General features: G+C 41.5%; 5 protein-coding genes and 2 long non-coding RNA genes across 15 annotated transcripts; 3 read left to right on the forward strand and 4 right to left on the reverse strand.

Annotated features, from left to right (window-relative positions):
- Positions 1-264: 264 nt before the first annotated feature.
- On the reverse strand, positions 265-2,371 carry LOC129590143 (uncharacterized). The gene is made up of 4 exons (XM_055485183.1): positions 1,944-2,371; positions 1,475-1,879; positions 964-1,309; positions 265-894 (listed from the first exon to the last, which is right to left on the reverse strand). The coding sequence occupies exons 1-4, from the start codon at positions 2,076-2,078 to the stop codon at positions 416-418; spliced, it is 1,365 nt and encodes a 454-aa protein (XP_055341158.1). The 5' UTR covers positions 2,079-2,371; the 3' UTR covers positions 265-415.
- Positions 2,372-2,628: 257 nt separating this feature from the next.
- LOC129590140 (uncharacterized) lies at positions 2,629-5,474 on the reverse strand. The gene is made up of 4 exons (XM_055485178.1): positions 5,265-5,474; positions 4,923-5,205; positions 4,245-4,446; positions 2,629-4,173 (listed from the first exon to the last, which is right to left on the reverse strand). Exons 2-4 carry the CDS (start codon positions 5,121-5,123, stop codon positions 2,795-2,797), a joined length of 1,782 nt encoding a protein of 593 aa, XP_055341153.1. The 5' UTR covers positions 5,124-5,205; positions 5,265-5,474; the 3' UTR covers positions 2,629-2,794.
- LOC129590144 (zinc finger MYND domain-containing protein 10-like) lies at positions 5,164-8,115 on the forward strand. Of its 6 annotated transcripts, none has more exons than XM_055485186.1 (8): positions 5,164-5,185; positions 5,692-5,846; positions 6,092-6,200; positions 6,281-6,397; positions 6,550-6,683; positions 6,795-7,359; positions 7,429-7,547; positions 7,695-8,111. In XM_055485186.1, exons 2-8 carry the CDS (start codon positions 5,743-5,745, stop codon positions 7,903-7,905), a joined length of 1,359 nt encoding a protein of 452 aa, XP_055341161.1. In that variant the 5' UTR covers positions 5,164-5,185; positions 5,692-5,742; the 3' UTR covers positions 7,906-8,111. The 6 variants fall into 6 exon arrangements, 5 of the variants coding, with proteins under 5 accessions (XP_055341161.1, XP_055341159.1, XP_055341160.1 ...); XR_008690707.1 differs by lacking the exon at positions 5,164-5,185 and adding an exon at positions 5,274-5,579 and having other exon boundaries at positions 6,795-7,355; positions 7,695-7,831; XM_055485184.1 differs by lacking the exon at positions 5,164-5,185 and adding an exon at positions 5,274-5,579.
- On the reverse strand, positions 8,030-10,477 carry LOC129590141 (uncharacterized). 2 transcript variants are annotated; one of them, XM_055485181.1, is made up of 6 exons: positions 10,421-10,477; positions 9,435-10,205; positions 9,180-9,332; positions 8,929-9,125; positions 8,692-8,866; positions 8,030-8,637 (listed from the first exon to the last, which is right to left on the reverse strand). In XM_055485181.1, the coding sequence occupies exons 2-6, from the start codon at positions 10,107-10,109 to the stop codon at positions 8,212-8,214; spliced, it is 1,626 nt and encodes a 541-aa protein (XP_055341156.1). In that variant the 5' UTR covers positions 10,110-10,205; positions 10,421-10,477; the 3' UTR covers positions 8,030-8,211. The 2 variants fall into 2 exon arrangements, with proteins under 2 accessions (XP_055341156.1, XP_055341154.1); XM_055485179.1 differs by having other exon boundaries at positions 10,369-10,463.
- Positions 10,478-10,493: 16 nt separating this feature from the next.
- LOC129590148 (uncharacterized) lies at positions 10,494-12,350 on the forward strand. Its single transcript, XR_008690708.1, has 3 exons — positions 10,494-10,929; positions 11,768-11,902; positions 12,066-12,350. It is a non-coding gene; the product is annotated as an uncharacterized LOC129590148 (long non-coding RNA).
- LOC129590149 (uncharacterized) lies at positions 11,571-12,560 on the reverse strand. Its single transcript, XR_008690709.1, has 3 exons — positions 12,313-12,560; positions 12,090-12,197; positions 11,571-11,928 (listed from the first exon to the last, which is right to left on the reverse strand). It is a non-coding gene; the product is annotated as an uncharacterized LOC129590149 (long non-coding RNA).
- Positions 12,561-12,739: 179 nt separating this feature from the next.
- LOC129590139 (choline transporter-like protein 2) lies at positions 12,740-18,374 on the forward strand. Of its 3 annotated transcripts, XM_055485176.1 has the most exons (22): positions 12,740-13,088; positions 13,218-13,439; positions 13,623-13,671; positions 13,746-13,819; positions 13,909-13,987; positions 14,085-14,166; positions 14,233-14,361; positions 14,444-14,727; positions 14,805-14,917; positions 14,982-15,104; positions 15,158-15,257; positions 15,327-15,419; positions 15,485-15,581; positions 15,651-15,715; positions 15,800-15,973; positions 16,061-16,189; positions 16,305-16,374; positions 16,452-16,525; positions 16,717-16,787; positions 17,074-17,162; positions 17,612-17,696; positions 17,814-18,374. In XM_055485176.1, the coding sequence occupies exons 1-22, from the start codon at positions 13,040-13,042 to the stop codon at positions 17,969-17,971; spliced, it is 2,409 nt and encodes an 802-aa protein (XP_055341151.1). In that variant the 5' UTR covers positions 12,740-13,039; the 3' UTR covers positions 17,972-18,374. The 3 variants fall into 3 exon arrangements, 2 of the variants coding, with proteins under 2 accessions (XP_055341151.1, XP_055341152.1); XM_055485177.1 differs by lacking the exon at positions 12,740-13,088 and having other exon boundaries at positions 13,358-13,439; positions 13,623-13,676; XR_008690706.1 differs by lacking the exons at positions 17,612-17,696; positions 17,814-18,374 and having other exon boundaries at positions 16,489-16,525; positions 17,074-17,140.
- The last annotated feature ends 3 nt before the right edge of the window (positions 18,375-18,377 follow it).

The following is an 18,377-nucleotide window of genomic DNA, read 5'->3' on the forward strand; positions in this document are numbered from 1 at the left end:
TCAGCTAATGAAATGACGTATGTACTGGTTCACGCTAGAGTAGCAAGCTAAGAAATAAGAATTGAATTACTTGCAAATTAAATTTTTGTTTTAAAAACTGTATTTTTACGTGTCACAGCATTATTTAAAATTTTATAAAACTAGTTGAAGGTGGAAGAAAAAATCGGAGGGCAATTCTGACTTTACGAGGTAGTTAGCCGTATTGGCTGTTTAACTATCACACTTTTACTCCTTGATGCTTGACCAATTTATGTATCACTGATCGCATTTGTCTCTTTCTGGAATCACCATCTCATTTATTGATAATAAACGTTAACGTTTTTTTTTGTTTTAGATTTTAGCATAATAGACCAACAATCTGTTTCCACCAAGCTAAATGAATTACACAAGAGAACGGCTTATCAGAGCTCAACGTTCAGCTGAGTGGCGGTATTGCAGCTGCCTGAGTAGTACTCGTATTTTCGTCATTTTCCTTATTTCTTTTGGTTAGCAACAACTGATCGAGTTTACTAGAGCCGTGTCTTATCACTGCTTCCCGGTCAGTCCGCCCATCGCTTTTTCGTAAAGCGGGTTTGCCAACAGCACATTTCTTAACGCCTCCATCCACAGAGTGGCCTCCGCTCGTTCGGACAGAATTTAGCGGCGGCTGCATTTTTGTTGGAGATTCTATTTTCTCCGGTTCCGAAAACAGTCGGGGATGCTTAAGAAGCCGCTTTACGCTGGCCTCGCTCTTCTTTTGTTCAGGAGTACGAGGAAGTTTCACTTCCTCCACATGCTTATCAGGCGCCTGCTTCCGTTTCCATCCACGTTTGCGCAGCGGTTCGGGTGGAATAGGTTGCGCTGGCGAATCCGTTTTACTACTTTCCACTGCTGTAGATGAACTGGCCTCGTTTCCTAGGATATGTCAAAGAATGTTTTGTGAGTAATCAGTAATTTCCAGAATGAGCGATAGGCTACTTTTACCATCAACGGGTAGTGACATCGCGTACGCGGTGAACGCTCTGTACGCTTCCTCGGAATCGGCAAGAGGTAGTTTTCGAGATGCATCGCATACGTGGCATTTGTATCCATCCGTGTCGTTATCAGAGACACCGACGCACATAATGTGCTGCCATTTACCGCATTGCTCACATTCGATTTGCGGCCCAATATCCCAACAACACATGCAAATGCAGTTGATGGCGTCATCAACCTTGGCTCTGGGTTTTTTCACAGGCTTCTCCGGCAACGGTATTTTCGGCTTTCTTCCTGGTTTACGACCGGGGCGCTTCTTTTCTTTCGTTTCATTCATATGTTTATCTTGTTGCATCTATAAAGACAACACCAAAATCTTAATCATATCTTATTTAAACTGCGAGTGTGGAAGCTTTTAAGCACGTTCAAATCGCCAGACTAATATGCTACTTTTTGTAGCTTGACATCGTAAAAATTGATTCAAAAGTGATATGTAAATTTGTGGTAGAAAAAGACTGACCTTTGTTAGCCGCAGTTTAGACCAGCCCTTTTTCTGAGAGCTGTACTTCAGCAGTTTTCGCCTGGGTCGGAAGCCATATTCAGGACCGAAATCTGCTCTTTTGAAGTGGGTAGCCCAGTCTATGCTACTTGAAGATGAAGCGGCCTTGATCTGATCAGCGAAGGGTTTTTCGTTAGGGGATGAAGGCGGCGACAACGATGTAATGCTTGACAAAGGGATCTGGCTGCTGTTTTCCGTGCACTTAGATAACGATTGCTCGGAGCTAAACAAGGATCTGCATGATTCAGTGTCTTCTGCTGGACTTGATGGTTTGCAGTCAAAAAATAAACTTTCAATTTCCTTGGATGGTATTTCTTCGGTTGTTGAGGATGAAGGACTGCTGAGGTTTTTGCAGAGTGTCAAAGCCTGTGCATTGCAGAACTTATCGGACTGCTTTATGATGAATTCGAAAATGATCAATGATTCTTACCGGATGCTTTGGATAGAGGCCATCAAAAGGGCATAAGCCAATAAGACCATCAACGCTTTTACTGGCAAACGCAGAAAAATACGAAGGGTCTTCTTGTGCTAGTACTTTGTTTCGCTGCAGGATAATTTTCTTCATACTTTATTTGTTCTCTCACTTTACGCATTGAGACTCCCCATTCAGAATTAGAAGAGCTGAGCAAACAATTACGAAAACACGAGTAGGAAGCAAAGTTAGATCAGATTAGCAAAAGATTAGCAACTTTAGGGACTTGTTTTTAACGAAACATTGCAAAATATCCGGTGGTTCAACGAAAACTTTGCAAGAACTGAAGCAAAAAAAGGGTAATCCTGACACGATTACTACTGAGTGCTCCTTCGATTTTGTAAAGCTAATATAACTTATTCCTAGAAGTTTGATAACAACGGTGTGATGATGAATACCTCGAATACTTCGCTAGTTGCTACGAGATTTACTGAATAACTCGCCGAGTTTTTACGTACTTGGTTGGTTGAGCGCACTGCAATTACTTAAGGTTTTAGGTTGCTGAAGTACTCGTTTTGCTTCTACAACGCTCGGTTATGCTTACCGGTGTACGCTGAATGGATATCGAATGTGTATGCGAAAAAAGTGGCTAAAGATTTTCCAGCACAATATATCTAATGCGGCTTACGATTTTGATGTTTTATTCTACTTTTTAATTCTATCAATCTCTTGTAGATGTTTACTCCAAATGCTTGAATGTAAACTAAGTTTGATGTTCAAGCATTAACTGCAGCACTGACGGAAACAGGATGACAAAGTCAAATGCAAAAAATAAACGGTTACTAACCCTAAGTCTTGCATTTTGCAGTCTATGCAGATTTATCCGTGACCACTTCCGATAACTGCTTGCTCGACTTAACAGACAGACGATGTGCTAGATCAGAAACCAGCGGTTTATCATTACGGTTTACTGAGACGTTCACTTGTGGCGCAGTCGACGTCCCGTCATCGCTGTTTGCCTTAAGATCTTGCTCGTTATCATCTTCCTTCCGGATATTTGCAATTTCTCGCACGTCAGTCGGTCTACTCGGTGTTGCATCCGCGATCTTCGAAGTCGTCACCGAGGCTGTAGTATTAGGCGCAATTTTATAAGTGCTGCTCATGTCGCTCTTGGTTTTACTGAGGTTGGTTCGCGGCCCATTGGACACTTCCGACGGATACCATTGAGATGAACTCTGCTGCTGCTGAAGCTGCGGTCTGGATGGCTGTTTTCTCAAAGAAGCAGCCGAACTCGGATGCAGCTGCGCCAAATTTCTCGTTGAAATTTGTTGCAGTAACTTCTCGGTTTTGCTCATGCCAGTAGCGATGTCCCTGCGATCTTCTGGTTTACGCCCACTCGACGGTAAGCTTCTGCTGGATACCTTCTTACGCATACTCTTGTATGACCTGTGGCTATCTTTGGTCGCCAGTTGTTCCAATAGCGACTGTGAAGAGCTTAGTTTTGAGTGCAGCAAAGTTGAACCTGAGCCGGGATGGACAGATGTCCGTGAAGAAACCTGACGTTCTTCGAAATTGCTGCCAACCAAAGCCATATTACTCGGTCCGTCGGAAAACTCTTCCTCGGGTTCGCCGAAAAATGCTACACATCTAGCAGTTTGGTTCTCCTTCCCGCGGATACATTTCACAATATCGTCTCCGTCAAGCGGCTCAGCCGAAATATTTGAATCCGAGAATATTTCGTCTTCTGGCTTCTTCATGCTATGGGTAGAGCTTACTGGGATTCCATCGGCAATGCCTTCTTTCTGGAAGTTTGCCTTCAGTTCGTCAATGGTTTCGCAAGCTGTCATGTAATTTGGACCGATTTGCAGCTCCATGCGGAAAGTGTCTAGATCCATGTCGATATCGACATCCAACAGTTCATTGTACGCATGGCTGTACAACTCTATCACTCTGGCATGATAAGCAATCTCAATCTCACAAAAGTTGAGCAATACCCGGCGCATATCTTCTAGCTTTTGTTGTTCAAATTTATCCGAACGTCGCTGCAGCAGTTCTTGTGCCCGTTTGCTATCATTCGCTGCCATATTAGCGCTTTCCAGTTTCTGTTGTCGCCTCGGCTCGCTGAGGGAGATGTCCGACTGAAGTCGCAGATACTGCTCAGTTTGTCGTTGCTCCCGCTCTCGAATATGCAGGCCCTTTTGCACTTCATCCTTGATTGTATGACAAAGAAATCCATATTTTGCGAACCCTGCAAGATACCAAAGACAGTGATGAGGACAGAAAGTAAAGAAATTGTCTAACACACCAGCTAAATCGCACCAGATATGACCTTTGCTTCAATCCGACTGATCCTAGCTTGCTCGTAATCTTGTACAGTGGCCAGCGCATGTGCGAATTCCGTTATGGCTTTTTTAGTTTGTGGGCAGCAGCATGACTGGACTTCAGTAAACTGGGAGAAGGCACGGGAAAGCTCGTCGCCGCCATCCCTAATTTCACCGATTCTCCGCGAATAGGACGCATACTATAAACAAACCACGAAGTTAAGCAAAAAACAGCTTCGCTATTACTTTGCGAGAAATATGTATAAATATTTTTCAAAATAATTGTCTTTAACTTTTATGTGGCAATGCTATCGTTCCATCAAAAGCCATTGTCACTGTTGTGCTGAGGAAATTCATCTAAAGTGTCGAAACAAATAAGCTTTCCCAGCTGAGTCAAAGAAACAAACATGCGATACTTTATACAGATTACCAAACTTCTGGTTCTGCTAATGACCTTTATACTGCTCTTAAAATGTGCCTTATGGCTTTTTGGTGATGTCTAAATTACTGCAGCGGATAGACTGAGTTTTATCATAAAAGTAAAAACGCAGTAAATAATTGTCTCAGTTTGAGTTTGCTACTAAGTTTTAGCAGTCGAAATTGCTGTCAAAGACTAATTAAGAAGTAACTCTGCAATTGAAATTTCTGAATTAAAAGGTAATTTATATAAACTTACGATCCTACAGAGGTTTCCAAAATTAAATTGTGTGGTTTCCACTCGATCTAGTATAAGTCTTGCTTGATATTCCAATGAATCAGTGGCATACGGACACGCAGAAAGAGATCTGCATTGCTGTTGGTATTCCCACGAGACTTTACTTGGCATTGTTCTGCGTTGCAAAACTATTCCCTGCATTTTTTGTCCTTTAAAGGTCATCAGAGATCGTTTTTTGAAATGGCAGTGTGGAAAGGTCAACTTATCCTCCGCCACCGCTTCTGGTACGGTGCAGTAACCATAGCTACACCAAACTAAAACAATTCGGTAACTTTAAAATGAAACAACGCCATTCTTACTTACAGTAGCAAAAAGTCCCAAGGGGTTATAAACTGTGGGCCAGAGGCTTACGAGCGCTGCTACCACGGTGTATAATTTTACAAAGAAAACGCAAATTATTTATGGGAGCCTAAGAATGTTGTCGGCTTAACTGCCTAATTTCAAATTTTAGAACTTCCTTGATTTGCAACCGTTCTATACTGCAGCTGTTTAATGAATTCACTTCGTAATTGTGTAAACTGACGTCACAATATTATCAGCCTACACAAGCTAGACTAATCTTACCCGAAAAGCATTAATTTTGCGTCAGTATAATTCCGTGACTTACAGCACCTTGTGGTTAGTGCAGCGTTTAGAATGTTTTGAGATGCTCTCGCTTAAAGAATGTTGTTAAGTTTATGGCGAGTAAGACTACAAAACCGAGCAGTTGTGTATTGTGAATACTTTGCAGATCATTTTCTCCTAAAGTCGTCGTAAATACTTCTCGGATTATTTTCCCGTCATGCATCAATCTGAAATCAGAGAAAGTTTTCTGTCGCTTCATGAAATAGAAAATTATGTTGAATCGCTGTGTTCGCTTTCGATGGAGGATATCGGAACCCTGAAGTAAATATTTGTAATTACAGTAATTTGGAACAGCCATCGCACAAATGGCTTACTATCGTTAATTATTTGGTATGATTTTTGAGAGTCACTAGTAGTGCTGAAACCTATTGCAGCATGTGCATTGTGCATAAATAACTGTGGTCTATGGTCTTCCCGCTACGTTTGTTGGGCTCTGCTTTAAATAGCTTTAGGTGCTGCATTATTTTCTTCTATAATTGTTAGATGACAAATACTAATATTGATAGGTGGTTTAATCAGCATGAAATCTTGGAGAAGTTAAATATGCAGGCCCTTGTTGAAGCAAGAATCCAAGCAGAAGAATCGGTTCAAGAAAAATTCATTTTCTTCGACAAGGTATGAGTCATGTTTTGCACACTATAAAGTAGAAAAAAGTTTTAGTGGAGTGCGTATTCAAAATTGATGCCGTGATTTAGGCACCCTTGTTGGTAGAACTTCTAGTTCTACACGATTTGTGGAAAGAATGCGTTTTTCCAATCGTAGCACATCTCGTTCAGTCAAAAAATGCTCAAAGTTTCCCTACTTACATGGTGGTAAGACGTAAGCCCATAATTTTTGTATAGTATATATTGACGCCCGTGGTGTAACACTTCCGTTCAGCAGACAGCCTTATTTATATCTACTGGTTTTCGTATTCTTGGCTTTATTTTTAGATAACGGTTATTGTAGAAGAACTTATTTCCAGATGTACAGCATGGTCACCATTGCCAGTTTGCTGGAATCACTCACGTTCCGCTCAACATTCTGCGAAAATCTTGATGAAAGAGCGACTGACCTTGTTGACGTTTGCCACGCAAATATTGTTAAAATGATCACAGGGTGAATTTTCTAGAAACCGTCTTCTAGGCATGCCTTATTTTTCACGCACGGAATGATTCCTTGTGGTCGGGTTAACTTTTCCTATACAGATACTTACTCTTCTTGCGGCAGGAGATCTGATAAACACTTCCAGCAACAGAAATCCAGGATCTCAAAAAAATCGGACACACCTGACGATGCCCATCATCAGTTACTCCAGCAGCGGCTGGATATTGAAATGATACTTTCAGCCAAATCACTTGGTATTCTTTGTCATTTAATTCAACATGCTCCATCCATTACACTGAGTGCTGTCTGCCGGATCTGTGATCATCATGATGTGCCTGTTTTTCTCGCTGACTTAATCGAACGCAACCCTTGGAAAATTATGGATGGTGATCAGATGCATAAATTTATCGATGGCGAGTGGAAGCCTATCGCTCCAGACGACCGCATCTGCTTGACGCAGACGGAAGGTCAAATGTGGATGGCTCTGCACCAGTGCATATTAGGATCGGAATTCCGTGGAAAATATTACCTGAACGAGCACCGAAAGAACCGTCTGCTAAAAGTCCGACCACTATTGACTGAAGTGTTGTTAGATCAGATCCCCGGATTAGTCGACGTTCAACGATGCTTAGACATGCTGGTATTTATGGAGACACCTATGCCTAAAAAAGGATTAATTATTGAGCAAGTATGCGTTCTTAAATCCAAAACTTAGTGGTAAACCATGCCGGTCGATGCTAATCCAAATATTTTATAGGCGCCAGTTGTGAGAGAAGCTTTATTTTCAGCTTATAAGGATCGCTGGGATCACCTAGCGCAGTGTCACGTGAATGTGACATGTAATGACCATCGGCTATTGAAAATGGTTGCTGCGAGGTAGGGGCAACAAATTTTTTTGCAAACCTTTTAGAACATCTTTCGTAGATCCCAGAATTCAACATTTGTTGTGTTAAGCTATTATTTTAACTGGAAGTAAGGTAAGGCATTACATTTCCCACAGACAGAAGGTATTTTATGTTACAGAATGTCAGAAATTTACAGTACGGAGTCTATGGATCCGATCCTTCCTGAGCCAGCAAAATGTGCATGGTGCGGCTATGCGGCATCCAGAAAATGCTCAAGCTGTAAAGCCGAGTGGTATTGTCGTCGTGAATGTCAAGTAAAGCATTGGAGCAAGCATAAAGAAGCGTGTAAACTTTTAACGCAACCGCTTTATACTAACAGTGCACAGTGAATATAAGTAGGTTGTCTCCAGTACGTTGTGAAGATTAATTTTGCCGACGACGACGTTCGCAGATTACGCTTTGCAGTGTAAAATATATTTCATATCTACTACGAAAGTAAATTGTGTTAGCCGCCAGATCTTTCTGCTTTTAATAAAAGACACACTCAAAAACAGCACCAAAATATGTATTAACGCATCAAAGTTAAAATAAAAGCAACGTTCTTGTTGCCGGCAATACTCGCAAACATGATAATAAAATGTGTGGCGACAACGCCTACCAAAGTATTTCGTATTTGTAATAAAAAGCCCAAAAAGCTACCGATTTTTATAAGGTCGAGGAGGAACAGTCGGAGCGCTATGACGAATTTGCTGTAGCTTGACTTTCGCTACCTGCAGTATACCAGGCGATTTGCGACCAGCGATCCCATCGTGAGTTGCACGGTGAGAGCGACTAACATTTCTTCGTGGTATATTTCGAGGAGGAGAAGCCGGTCGCGTACCCGGTGGTGATAATGGCGCTTTGATGGACCTCTCTCCCCGCTGAAATATTCCACGCCGGACAGAGGAGCGCCGAGGAGCCTCTGCATACGCGCTTTCCATCACGAAATCACCACTCTCGCTTCTGTAGACGCGGTGGGATTTTGTGGTTTTTGATGTCAGCGTACCATTCGAAAACCGGTTGCCGTGTGGTCCCGGAGAAGGTAAACTCCGCATCTTCGACCGTCCAGAGCCGGGTCGATGCTACAACCATAAAAATTGTAACTGGAAATTCTACTTGGATGCGAAGCTTGTTACTTTTGCTTCTCGTGTTGGCCACAAAGTATCGAAAGACGGATGGCGATTGCTGGCCAAGGAAACCCGAATTCGGTTGACAACGGTTTGTGGATCTTCGTGCCGCAGAAACCTGACTCGAGGCAACGGTATGGGATAGTCTCTCCACGTGACATCATAGGATTTCAAGGTTGTGTACCTACAAACCGGAACGTAATTTGTTCTGTCCAATCGCAAACGATAAAAACGAGTCAACATTACCAAGTTGCATCGATCAGCACCGGGCGGACATCGTTACTGCGCACGAGTTCTTGCTCCATATCGACGCATTTCAGTACCTCCTCGGTGGTCATGTATACCCATCTGACACATTCCATTAAGCGCTTGAAATGGACTTTCCGTTCCGAACGGCGATAATTCATCCAGCGCATCGCGGCAATGAATATGTGCATCTCTGTCTAGCACAACCGTTTTCACTGATGCGCTGTGTCGTCAGAAAAACTGCTACTCACCTCGATAATAATATTATCGTCACCAAGCAGACGGCAAACTTTGTCCACGTCCCAGAGAAGAAAAACCGTCATTTTCGTTTGCGAGTAGAAATTAAGCGCCAATCTCTTATACGCTTCGGCATACAACGATTCTGCACCAGAACGCTCGGCCAGCTGAAAAGGTGTTCAAGTTAATTTTACGAGCACCTTGACAGGATTGGTGAAATCCCGATCAAACGATAATTGAAATTACAGTAATTTTGTTTACGTACCAACCTCCAGGGTTGTCATGAGATTCTCACTTGACAGGATAAGATCAACAAAATCACACGTCCTCTCCGCCAAGCCTTTCATTTGCAGTATCTGAGCCGAGGCCATGACATCCATCGCGGTGACAAAGTTGATGTTGATGTCGCCCGAGTAAATGTACGTCAGAATGTCGTCCATGGCTCGCGGTTGCACACCGTCGGCTGGTACGTCCACTGGTAGCTGGTCTCCCGTGGAGTACAGAAGACTTTTAAAATAACTGGAATGTGCCGCTAGTGCCACGCGGTGGGCCAAGTGGCGTTTCCTTCCGCACACCACCGCGCAGTCGCAAGCACGCTCGTTCAGATGCATACTCAGAACGGCGCGGCCGATGTCGAAAAAATGTGTCGACCGGTCACGGCGTAAGATTAAGCGGGCGAAGGGAATTTCTTCCGGCAATATTACCGACGGGACTTTGTTGGTTGTGATAAGCTTGTTGGTGATCGCACATGTGGCGTTTTCTTCGTCAGCGGCGAATGACGCTGCTTTTGGTGGCTGATCTGGCGGTGTGTCTTCAGTAAAATTCACCGCAGCCGCTGCAGGAGCACTGTCAGCTTTGGCGCGCCGGGGAGGAGCTTCTTCGGTGGGAGGCACCGGTGCGCTGTTTCTCGGTCGTCTCAACGGTTTTTCATTACTGATGGACATTAGAGCTGATCATGAGAAATTTTCGCATCGACATGACGATGCTTCGGCGGTCCAGTTTAACTGCAAGCGTCCATTTTATTTTAATACGTAACGTTCCTACGAAGTAAATGTACTGTGATGAAAAACAATAACAATGAACTTAAGAGGATCTCTGATCCAGACGAATTAATGCGCATATAGTATTTAATCCATGTTTTCGTATTACGAGAAAGCGAACGCTAAAGACTAGCCAACATGATCCCCATGATCCGCTTTTTACTTGTGGTATTTATAATGCTGTCCGTATTTTTGTTCTTGCTATCAGAAAGTACCTACGCCAGTTGGCAAAGTGATAGGTACACATGATGTAATTCTAGCCAACGTTTTCTTTTCTTAGACATTCTATGGCAAAATCGCCCTGGTAACTCACCGCTGAAATACTGCGCTTCCAGTGTGTATGGAAATACTAACTCACCCTTTCCACCTGTGCTTTCTGTCCATTGCACTGTTTTGTTTTAAGCTTTGTGATATCAAACTTGTCAATATTTTGTAACAAAGATTGATAACTAAGTTCTGAAGTACGTGTACATGTGAATGTTGATAAACTTTAATCCTTTACTGAACGTTTTTATTGCTTTTTATTAGCTGTCATACTAAACACTTGAGCCTTGCCGTATTAAATATCCTGCGAATTGCAGTCCGAACCGATTAAATAAAACCATTTTTTTGCTTTGCATAATTGTATTTTCTACCTTTGATCCATCCATGAGCCTGTACAGTGAGACTGTGGTATTTCGAGCTTCATTCTTTACGTTGCTATCCTGTATTTGTTATCAACCCGGTGGGTATACGTACGAGCATAAATAAAGAAAATAATACCAAAGTGATTTATTGTAAATGCATTGTAGTGGTTGCAGAATGAATATTTTGTTTGCAGAGTTTTACCGTAAAATCTGAATGACGTGTACCATTACTAACTTATCTGGTAGTAAGTTTTACACTCATATTTGGATACTATTTGTAGTGCTTTTTTTATTCTACTGGTGTGGTGGTGTCACTGGTGGTTGCCTGCTCTTACTGGTTAACTTAACTTTATTGAAGTTCGTGGCGACAAATTTGGTCGCACAGACAAGATATACTGTGCGACCAAGAGCCGAGATAGAATCGGCTCACAATATTCATAATAAATCGTTCGTTTCGTTTCTGTTTAATAATGTTGTGCAAAATTGTTTCAGCCGCGTACAAGTACTCGTAAATTAGTGCACAATGTGTTCGAGAACATTAACTTTTTGTGGATGTGTATCATAATTATTTAACTTAAGTACAGTACTTAAACGATATGTAAATACGATGATAATAGAGCACCGGATGCAGATGATTAAATCTACATATTGTATTATGTTCGTAATTATTGTCAGTGCATAACTATAGTACGTATTCAACACAAACAGTAGCAGGCAGTTTAACAGCTGGGTACAGTTTATTTCGCTTTGACTATTTTTATCAGAGCGCGCTGGAGACAATAAAAAAACATCATAATATTACGCGTGACGGGAATGCAAATTATGCTGCTCGGTTCACCATACATCTGCATTCTTATCTCCATGCAGCTGGTCCATGCTACTAACGTTGATTGTGTTGAAATCGTACGTAATAGTTGAAATTTTCGGTGTTTTTAGCTCATGCAATAAAGTGCTACCACTGTGTTGGTGCTAGTTGTTCCGATCCCTTTGATAATACTGCAGTGACTCCACTGGATTGTACTGGACCAAACAATCATTGTGCAAAGGTCACCACGACCATTAACGGAAACAGTAAGCCATCTTTATTGCGCAACAACCTTTTAAAAGATCGAGTTTGCAATCTGCATAGGTACTTCGTTATTACTGCATAGTTGACCATTTTATCAATTTGTTTATAAGTTTACATTAATTTCACATTAATTACATTTCACATTTGTTTATAATTTTACATCAGAACAGATACAAAGGAGCTGCTCACCTAATAACGGTCAGGCTGATGACAGATGCAACACCGTGAAAACTTCTGTCGCGCAGATAGATTATTGTGGATGCAAGACAGAGCTGTGCAATTACAGCACCATTTTATCTAATTCAAAAGTAACAACGCTGATGTCAGTGGCTGTAGCAATTTTGTTTTATGTACAGTGCTAACGAAAAATTTATTTCCAATTGTTTGCTGTTACATAAATCGCCGTTTGTACCTGAGCCATTTCGTCAATAAACAATTGCAGAAATACAATCAGTGGAAGTGTTATTATGCATAGCATCCAGGCCTTCTTGTAAATCTGTAAGTGGTAATTTTAAATATTCGAATGCGCAGAAAATATCGTGTTGGGTTTTCTGAACTTTTAAAACACGAGTAATTTACAAGCTACGAGTACAATTCAGTCTATCTACTGGAGACAGGGGGAAACAAATGAATGGTCTCGTCCCGATTGGTGAGTGGTGAGTTCTGTTATGATTGTACAACATAACAGGAAAAATTTTAATCGGTGCGAGACACTTTGTAGATTGGCAACCATAATAATACTAACAACCTAAAAGGCTGCTCATATAGAGCCTACGCTGAAAGGACTACGCTGTGTGTTTATGCAACAACAACAACAACAATAGGGCAGAATACAATGCTTCTATAATTCATCCGATAAGATTTGGACAAAATGCATATACAGAAGAAATCCCGATTATACTAAATAGTTTGAAAAAACTTACGTCGTCAAACCTCGAGCGTGACCTCTCGCATGTGTATTCTTGATTCTCAATTTTCTCATAACTTTTGAAAGGTTTAGTATAGTAATCGTTAAAAATGTGTATTTTGCTAGTAGTAGTTGCATAGCTGTTTTTCGTACGAATTGCGATACTTTTAGTGAATATCTTTGAAAATGATCAAAATTTCAAATCAAACGTCCTAACCTTCGAATACATGCGATGTCTATTAATTTCCCGGAGAACACAGAGGAAAGCACTAATTTCAATGGTGAGAACGGAAATACTCGACCATCAGTTGAATTATTCATTTCCCTGCTATGTACTAATTTTGAGCCCATATAAATATGCCGTTTTAAAAATACAAATCAAATTCGAATGACCTGAGCTTTTGTCATAGCAAGTGGTAGTCAGGATTTGGAGTCCGGACAGCTCAACAGCAGATTTCGAGGTTCTGAAGACGACTTTGAAGACGCTGAAAATGTCCTGGAAATCCCCGCTGTTGAAGTACACAAACATTCGTTTAAAGATTCACTGCAGGCGGAGAAAACCAAAGTTGCCGAGCTAATTTCTCAATTACCAGTCGTCAACTCCAAGCAGGAGGTTGTTGCGCGCAGTCTAGGTATTTGAAACCGCACTTGAAGAGTAACGTAAAATACACGCTTCCAGATGGAGTTTGCAAATGAGCCAGAACACTACTCGTGGTAATATCTAACTCTTCCAAACTTTAAATCCCAAAAAACTGTAATGTTCAAACGGTGCTCAAAATTTTTCGATACATTGATAGTAACCAGCATTGATTTAGGTGAATCTCGCACCTTTGATCCGGATTTTCGAGGACCGGTAAACCACAGGTGCGGTACGCGATGTCAAGCAGTTCACTATTAATTCGCTGTATTCTAATGAAGTTTTGTTTGTAATCTTACAGGCAGTGCACTGACGTCCTGTGTTTGATTGTGTTTGTGCTATTTATTGGCTTTTGGATATATATTTCCGTGTTTGGTACGTTTGCCGACGCAGTTTTTGCAACGCAGAATGCGCATAGATATACTGTACGTACGTAAGTTAATGGACGCTAAGCGGTTTTTCAGCACTTCAGTACGGCGTCATTGAACGGATCATGTATCCGACCGACAGCCGCGGACAAATCTGTGGGAAAGATCTGGCGCAGTATGAATCATATTATATATCTTACACAATATGTTACAGTAGACTTTGGAACACTTACCGTCAGCCTCAGTAGGGTCGCCATCGTGACCTTTTGTAGGGGGAAGCCGTATTTGTTTTACTTCGATTTGACACAATGTATGAGCGCCACCGTCCTCATTACTGGCTGCTTGACGGAAACGGTAACCCTTTAAATTTGATATCTCACTTCACCCAGCTGAAAATAAATTCACTTGCTTTTTTAGTAGAAATGCGTAGAGTCATGTCCGACATCAGTATTTTCCTGGATGGAATTTGCTGCATCACCCAGTAAGATTGACACAGCACGGCTGATCTGTTCTGAAAGTATCAATGTCAGCCAGATCCAGAACTTTCGTGTACGTGACGGTACGAAAACTTTGACGAGACTTTCTTTGCCACTGTGTGCAGAAGAAGGAATATCGCAAAATTATGTTGCAGGAATTAACATCTGCAATTTCTGCGCAACAGTGTGCATCGTATTATTTTCCCAGTGGATCGGTGGGAGGACGCTGTTTGCCCGGTTTGGGAAGACTGCAGAACGGAAGTCTATTCAAAATATTTGAGGAGGATAATTTAGTCACTACAAGCAATGCAAGGAACGAAACCGTGACTCATCAGGATGCTTTTAACGGCAGTAAATGGTTGGCGACAGTTGGAGAAGCACAACTCTTCCTCGCAGACGCTATTGACGACATTAAAAACATTTGGTGGCTTATTCTAGTGTGAGTGCTACAGTTTGTTAAAGTGGATCAAAACGTGAACTTGTGTAACTTTTCGTTAAATCCAACGAATTCTGCAGATGCTATTTGCTGGCGGGAATTTTAGCGTATATTTGGATTCTGGGGATGAAATGGATGGCCAGCTGGCTGGTGTGGTTGGCGATTGTCGGATTTTTGTCAATGTTGTCCTATTGTACGACAGCTTCGGCGTACATAAATAAGCCGTCTCAGTGTATACATGTTATAATTTTTATTAGTCGCCTATTATTGCTTTCACATGGCGGAAACGCTGAAGGCCGTCGGTGGAACGGATGGCCGACTGGTATTCACTTTGGATCTATCAACTTACGCGACCAAACAGGACTTCTGGTTGGCGCTGGGTACACATCGGTAAAAGTTACAGCAAACGTGCCTAACTGAGGTCTTTTTGTAGGTTCGGTTGTGTGTATTGTATTGGCTGTAATTGTATTGGTCATCCTTCACCTTCGCCAAAGGATCAAAATTGCGATATCGCTGCTAGAGGAAGGCTCAAAGTGAGATCGCACATAAATCTGCAACGAAAATAAGAACTGGCAACTGCAGTTTTTTTGTATGCTTTGCAGAGCAGTTAGTTCCATCAAATCAGCGCTGCTTTTTCCGCTCTTTCCATGTATTTTGGAGGCTGCTACGTTGGCATGGGGTGTCGCCATAGGCTTGTATGCAGACCAAAAAACCATGCCCTTGATTTTGACCTCGCTTTTGACATCTCTTTTCTACACAGGTACTTGATTTCATCGTACGTCCTGGAAGGGCGTATCATTGTTTCGGATGAGGCACATGTCGACGGTCTTCGTGAAAATGATACTTGTGATCCAAATGTACGTAAATTCACCCCCTTTTATGTGCCTACAAAACGCATGGTTATTATCAATCGCTTTTTTGGGCAGAATTTTGAGACCACTTATCCAAATTCCACCGCAAAGTGCAGGTTTACATCGTATTATCCTCCGGCGTAAGAAGTATACAAACTACTAAGCCTACTCACATGGAGATAAATTCTACCGTACTTGAAAATGGTTCGGTGCATCCTCTGTAGCGGCCTCCGCGCTTACGAAGTGGGCAACTTATTCACTATGCTTTGGACGATCTTCTTCATTGGAGCTGCCTCGGATATGACGCTGGCCGGAATCTTTGCCATTTATTACTGGACGTGGGACAAGAGCCGCTTACCGACAGGCATGATTACAACATCCCTGTGGCGAACTTGTAGGTTGGTTTGCGGCAGTATGGTTTTTAAGAAATAGGTTTTCTTCCTGGAAGCATGTACTCTGTACGTGGATGTACCATTTCCTTCCAGATTTCATCTCGGGTCAGCTGCGTTCGGCGCTCTGCTTGTGACAGTCATACGAATCGTGCGTGGACTGATCAACAGCATGCACAAAAACATCAAAGCCTTTAGCGGGAATCAGACCGGTGCCCTTTTAAAGTGAGTTGCACTGAATGCCGCATTAGAAGTTCTGAAATCTAAGAGTATAATAATTCCCTATCACTGCACATCAAATTATTTTGCATTATAATATTGCTGTTATCTACTAATCTAGGTGCTGTTTGTGTTGTCTATGGTGCCTGGAGAAGTTTCTCAGATTCATCAATCGAAATGCGTACATAGTGGTACGGTGGAATTTTAATAAAAGACTACCTTTAGGTTTTGATTTTGAGCATGACGTAATGACTGGGGTGATTGGCAGATTGCTATTTATGGAAAAAGTTTTTTGTTCTCGGCAGAGGAGGCTTACTTCCTACTGATGCGAAATATTCTGAGGTAAGGACATTAATGAGAGAGTTTGTTGCACTAAAGCAAGATTCATGCATAGAGGTAGAGATTTACATGCACGGAGCATTAAATATGAAGTTGATATCACCATGTAAAGATACGAGTATTATTCGTAAAAATACTTAACGGAAAGAAAAATTGTTAAATGCAGGACTGCAAATTTTCCATTTTTTCGGCAGATTTGTGGCGCTGGACAGTATAACAGCTTTCATATTGTTACTTGGAAAGGCCGTCATTGCTGGATTACTAGGTACATATGCACCAAGAATTTGTTAAAACCAAAACTATACATTAATTATCTCTTGGCGGTTTGCGTTCACCAAGATGTTATTCGTATACGTATAGTTTTTGTAATGCTTGATATTTTTTTAAATTTATCCGTTTATGGTGGTAAGCAGTGTTTTGAGGCATGACAGCATTGGCTCAGGACTTCGGACTGGAACACGTCGGAATATAATTAAAACATAAATATATATCACTCTGTGTTTCTGTAAACAGCATTATAATCGCTAGCAAAACCGGTTTCAAACTTATAGGTGCAGCTTCGTACTACTACATCCAGCAGCGTATATCCGTGTTTGGATTAGATGTTCCGGAAATACGCTATGTCGCTATTCCAGTTGCGGTATGTAAATCAATCCAAAGGCTGAAAGCTGCTGATTTCCGTTTATTACGTATACAGAGACTACAATGTACTCTGTATGTGACATTTTGTGCTTTCTTTGCGAGTTAGCCATATTTCGACGGTATAGGCAAAAGTCAAAGTTTCCAAAAAATTATAACAATAATAATGCCACAATGTACGAGTAATGGAAAGTGAAAATTTGTGTACCGTACATAACATTAATACTAAGCGAGAAATATTAATTTTGTAATTTCTTCCACTGGACAAGTATACGGTAATCGGCTTAAACATACAATGGTATGAGGGTAGCTTAAAAATTAGTGTAAATACGAGTAACAAATGGCATACTGTACATTACGGTATCTACAAAAGGGATTTGTGATAACATAAAAAAAATCGTCACCGAGAGTGGACGAAACTTGAAATTTAGTCAACTCTCTTGATTTCAGGCAGTGGTTGTTGGAACGTATTTTATTGAAACACAGTTCCTACAAGTGTACGAAATGGCCGTGGACACAATATTTCTTTGTTTTTGTAAGTTGATTTTTGAGAGAACAATAGCATGCGTCCGAGCATGGAATATCATTCACAAAATTTCCTCAGCAGTTTTTCTTGATAAAAGTTGGTAATGTTGTGCTTATTTGCGTGTAGTGGAAGACAGTGAACAAAACGACGGATCACCGGAAAAGCCATACTTCATGACACGAAAATTGATGATGCTGTTAGAAAAAAAGACAACAGCGCCGTCAATCGGCACCGAAAAAGAGCAACACCACAATGATCTGGCAGAAACACCTGAAAAGACTTAACAAGCCTCCTTCCCATAATTTCTTGTAATCCGATCCATCCACCCGTTCGCGCCTGCGTAGCAGCGTTTCCCTCACGCGATGAAACTGCACATCTGGCCATACAGGCCGAGGAACGTGTTTTCTGCTAAGTCAACATGTCAATGTTTTCTCACTGCCGCACCGCCATTGTCAGTGCCCAGTCGTTTACGCCGAATACAAAGTTTACATTCCACCCGGCAGAACGCCGTGTTTTCAACGGCCAACCTTGAAATCCAGGAAAGAAACCTTCACGAAACAATAATTTACGCTGATAACAGCAAAAATTTCTTAATATTGTCAATAAGCAAAGCGTTACTGCTTTATGAACATAAAGAAACGCTTGACGTCGAAGTCACAACCGAGATATGTTGCGTATATATAAAACACC

The sequence above is a fragment of the Paramacrobiotus metropolitanus genome, unplaced genomic scaffold, assembly GCF_019649055.1.
Source record: "Paramacrobiotus metropolitanus isolate TYO unplaced genomic scaffold, Prichtersi_v1.0 Parri_scaffold0000039, whole genome shotgun sequence".
In the NCBI taxonomy this organism is placed as follows: Eukaryota; Metazoa; Tardigrada; class Eutardigrada; order Parachela; family Macrobiotidae; genus Paramacrobiotus; species Paramacrobiotus metropolitanus.

Excerpts from the sequence above, each read along its gene's own strand:
- LOC129590141 (XM_055485181.1), bottom strand. The coding sequence starts at position 10,109 with ATGTCCATCAGTAATGAAAAACCGTTGAGACGACCGAGAAACAGCGCA. Across the intron at positions 9,333-9,434 it reads ATCTCATGACAACCCTGGAG|CTGGCCGAGCGTTCTGGTGC; the intron begins GTTGGTACGTAA and ends ACACCTTTTCAG. Across the intron at positions 8,638-8,691 it reads GGCCAACACGAGAAGCAAAA|CATCGACCCGGCTCTGGACG; the intron begins GTAACAAGCTTC and ends TTATGGTTGTAG.
- LOC129590144 (XM_055485186.1), top strand. The coding sequence starts at position 5,743 with ATGCATCAATCTGAAATCAGAGAAAGTTTTCTGTCGCTTCATGAAATA. Across the intron at positions 7,360-7,428 it reads AAGGATTAATTATTGAGCAA|GCGCCAGTTGTGAGAGAAGC; the intron begins GTATGCGTTCTT and ends AATATTTTATAG. Across the intron at positions 7,548-7,694 it reads TTGAAAATGGTTGCTGCGAG|AATGTCAGAAATTTACAGTA; the intron begins GTAGGGGCAACA and ends TTTATGTTACAG.
- LOC129590140 (XM_055485178.1), bottom strand. The coding sequence starts at position 5,123 with ATGACCTTTAAAGGACAAAAAATGCAGGGAATAGTTTTGCAACGCAGA. Across the intron at positions 4,447-4,922 it reads TTGGAAACCTCTGTAGGATC|TATGCGTCCTATTCGCGGAG; the intron begins GTAAGTTTATAT and ends GTTTGTTTATAG. Across the intron at positions 4,174-4,244 it reads TGAAGCAAAGGTCATATCTG|GGTTCGCAAAATATGGATTT; the intron begins GTGCGATTTAGC and ends GGTATCTTGCAG.
- LOC129590143 (XM_055485183.1), bottom strand. The coding sequence starts at position 2,078 with ATGAAGAAAATTATCCTGCAGCGAAACAAAGTACTAGCACAAGAAGAC. Across the intron at positions 1,880-1,943 it reads GCCTCTATCCAAAGCATCCG|GCTTTGACACTCTGCAAAAA; the intron begins GTAAGAATCATT and ends TGCAATGCACAG. Across the intron at positions 895-963 it reads GATGTCACTACCCGTTGATG|GAAACGAGGCCAGTTCATCT; the intron begins GTAAAAGTAGCC and ends GACATATCCTAG.
- LOC129590139 (XM_055485176.1), top strand. The coding sequence starts at position 13,040 with ATGTCTATTAATTTCCCGGAGAACACAGAGGAAAGCACTAATTTCAAT. Across the intron at positions 14,167-14,232 it reads CTGGCTGCTTGACGGAAACG|AAATGCGTAGAGTCATGTCC; the intron begins GTAACCCTTTAA and ends CTTTTTTAGTAG. Across the intron at positions 15,420-15,484 it reads TGGGGTGTCGCCATAGGCTT|GTACTTGATTTCATCGTACG; the intron begins GTATGCAGACCA and ends TTTTCTACACAG.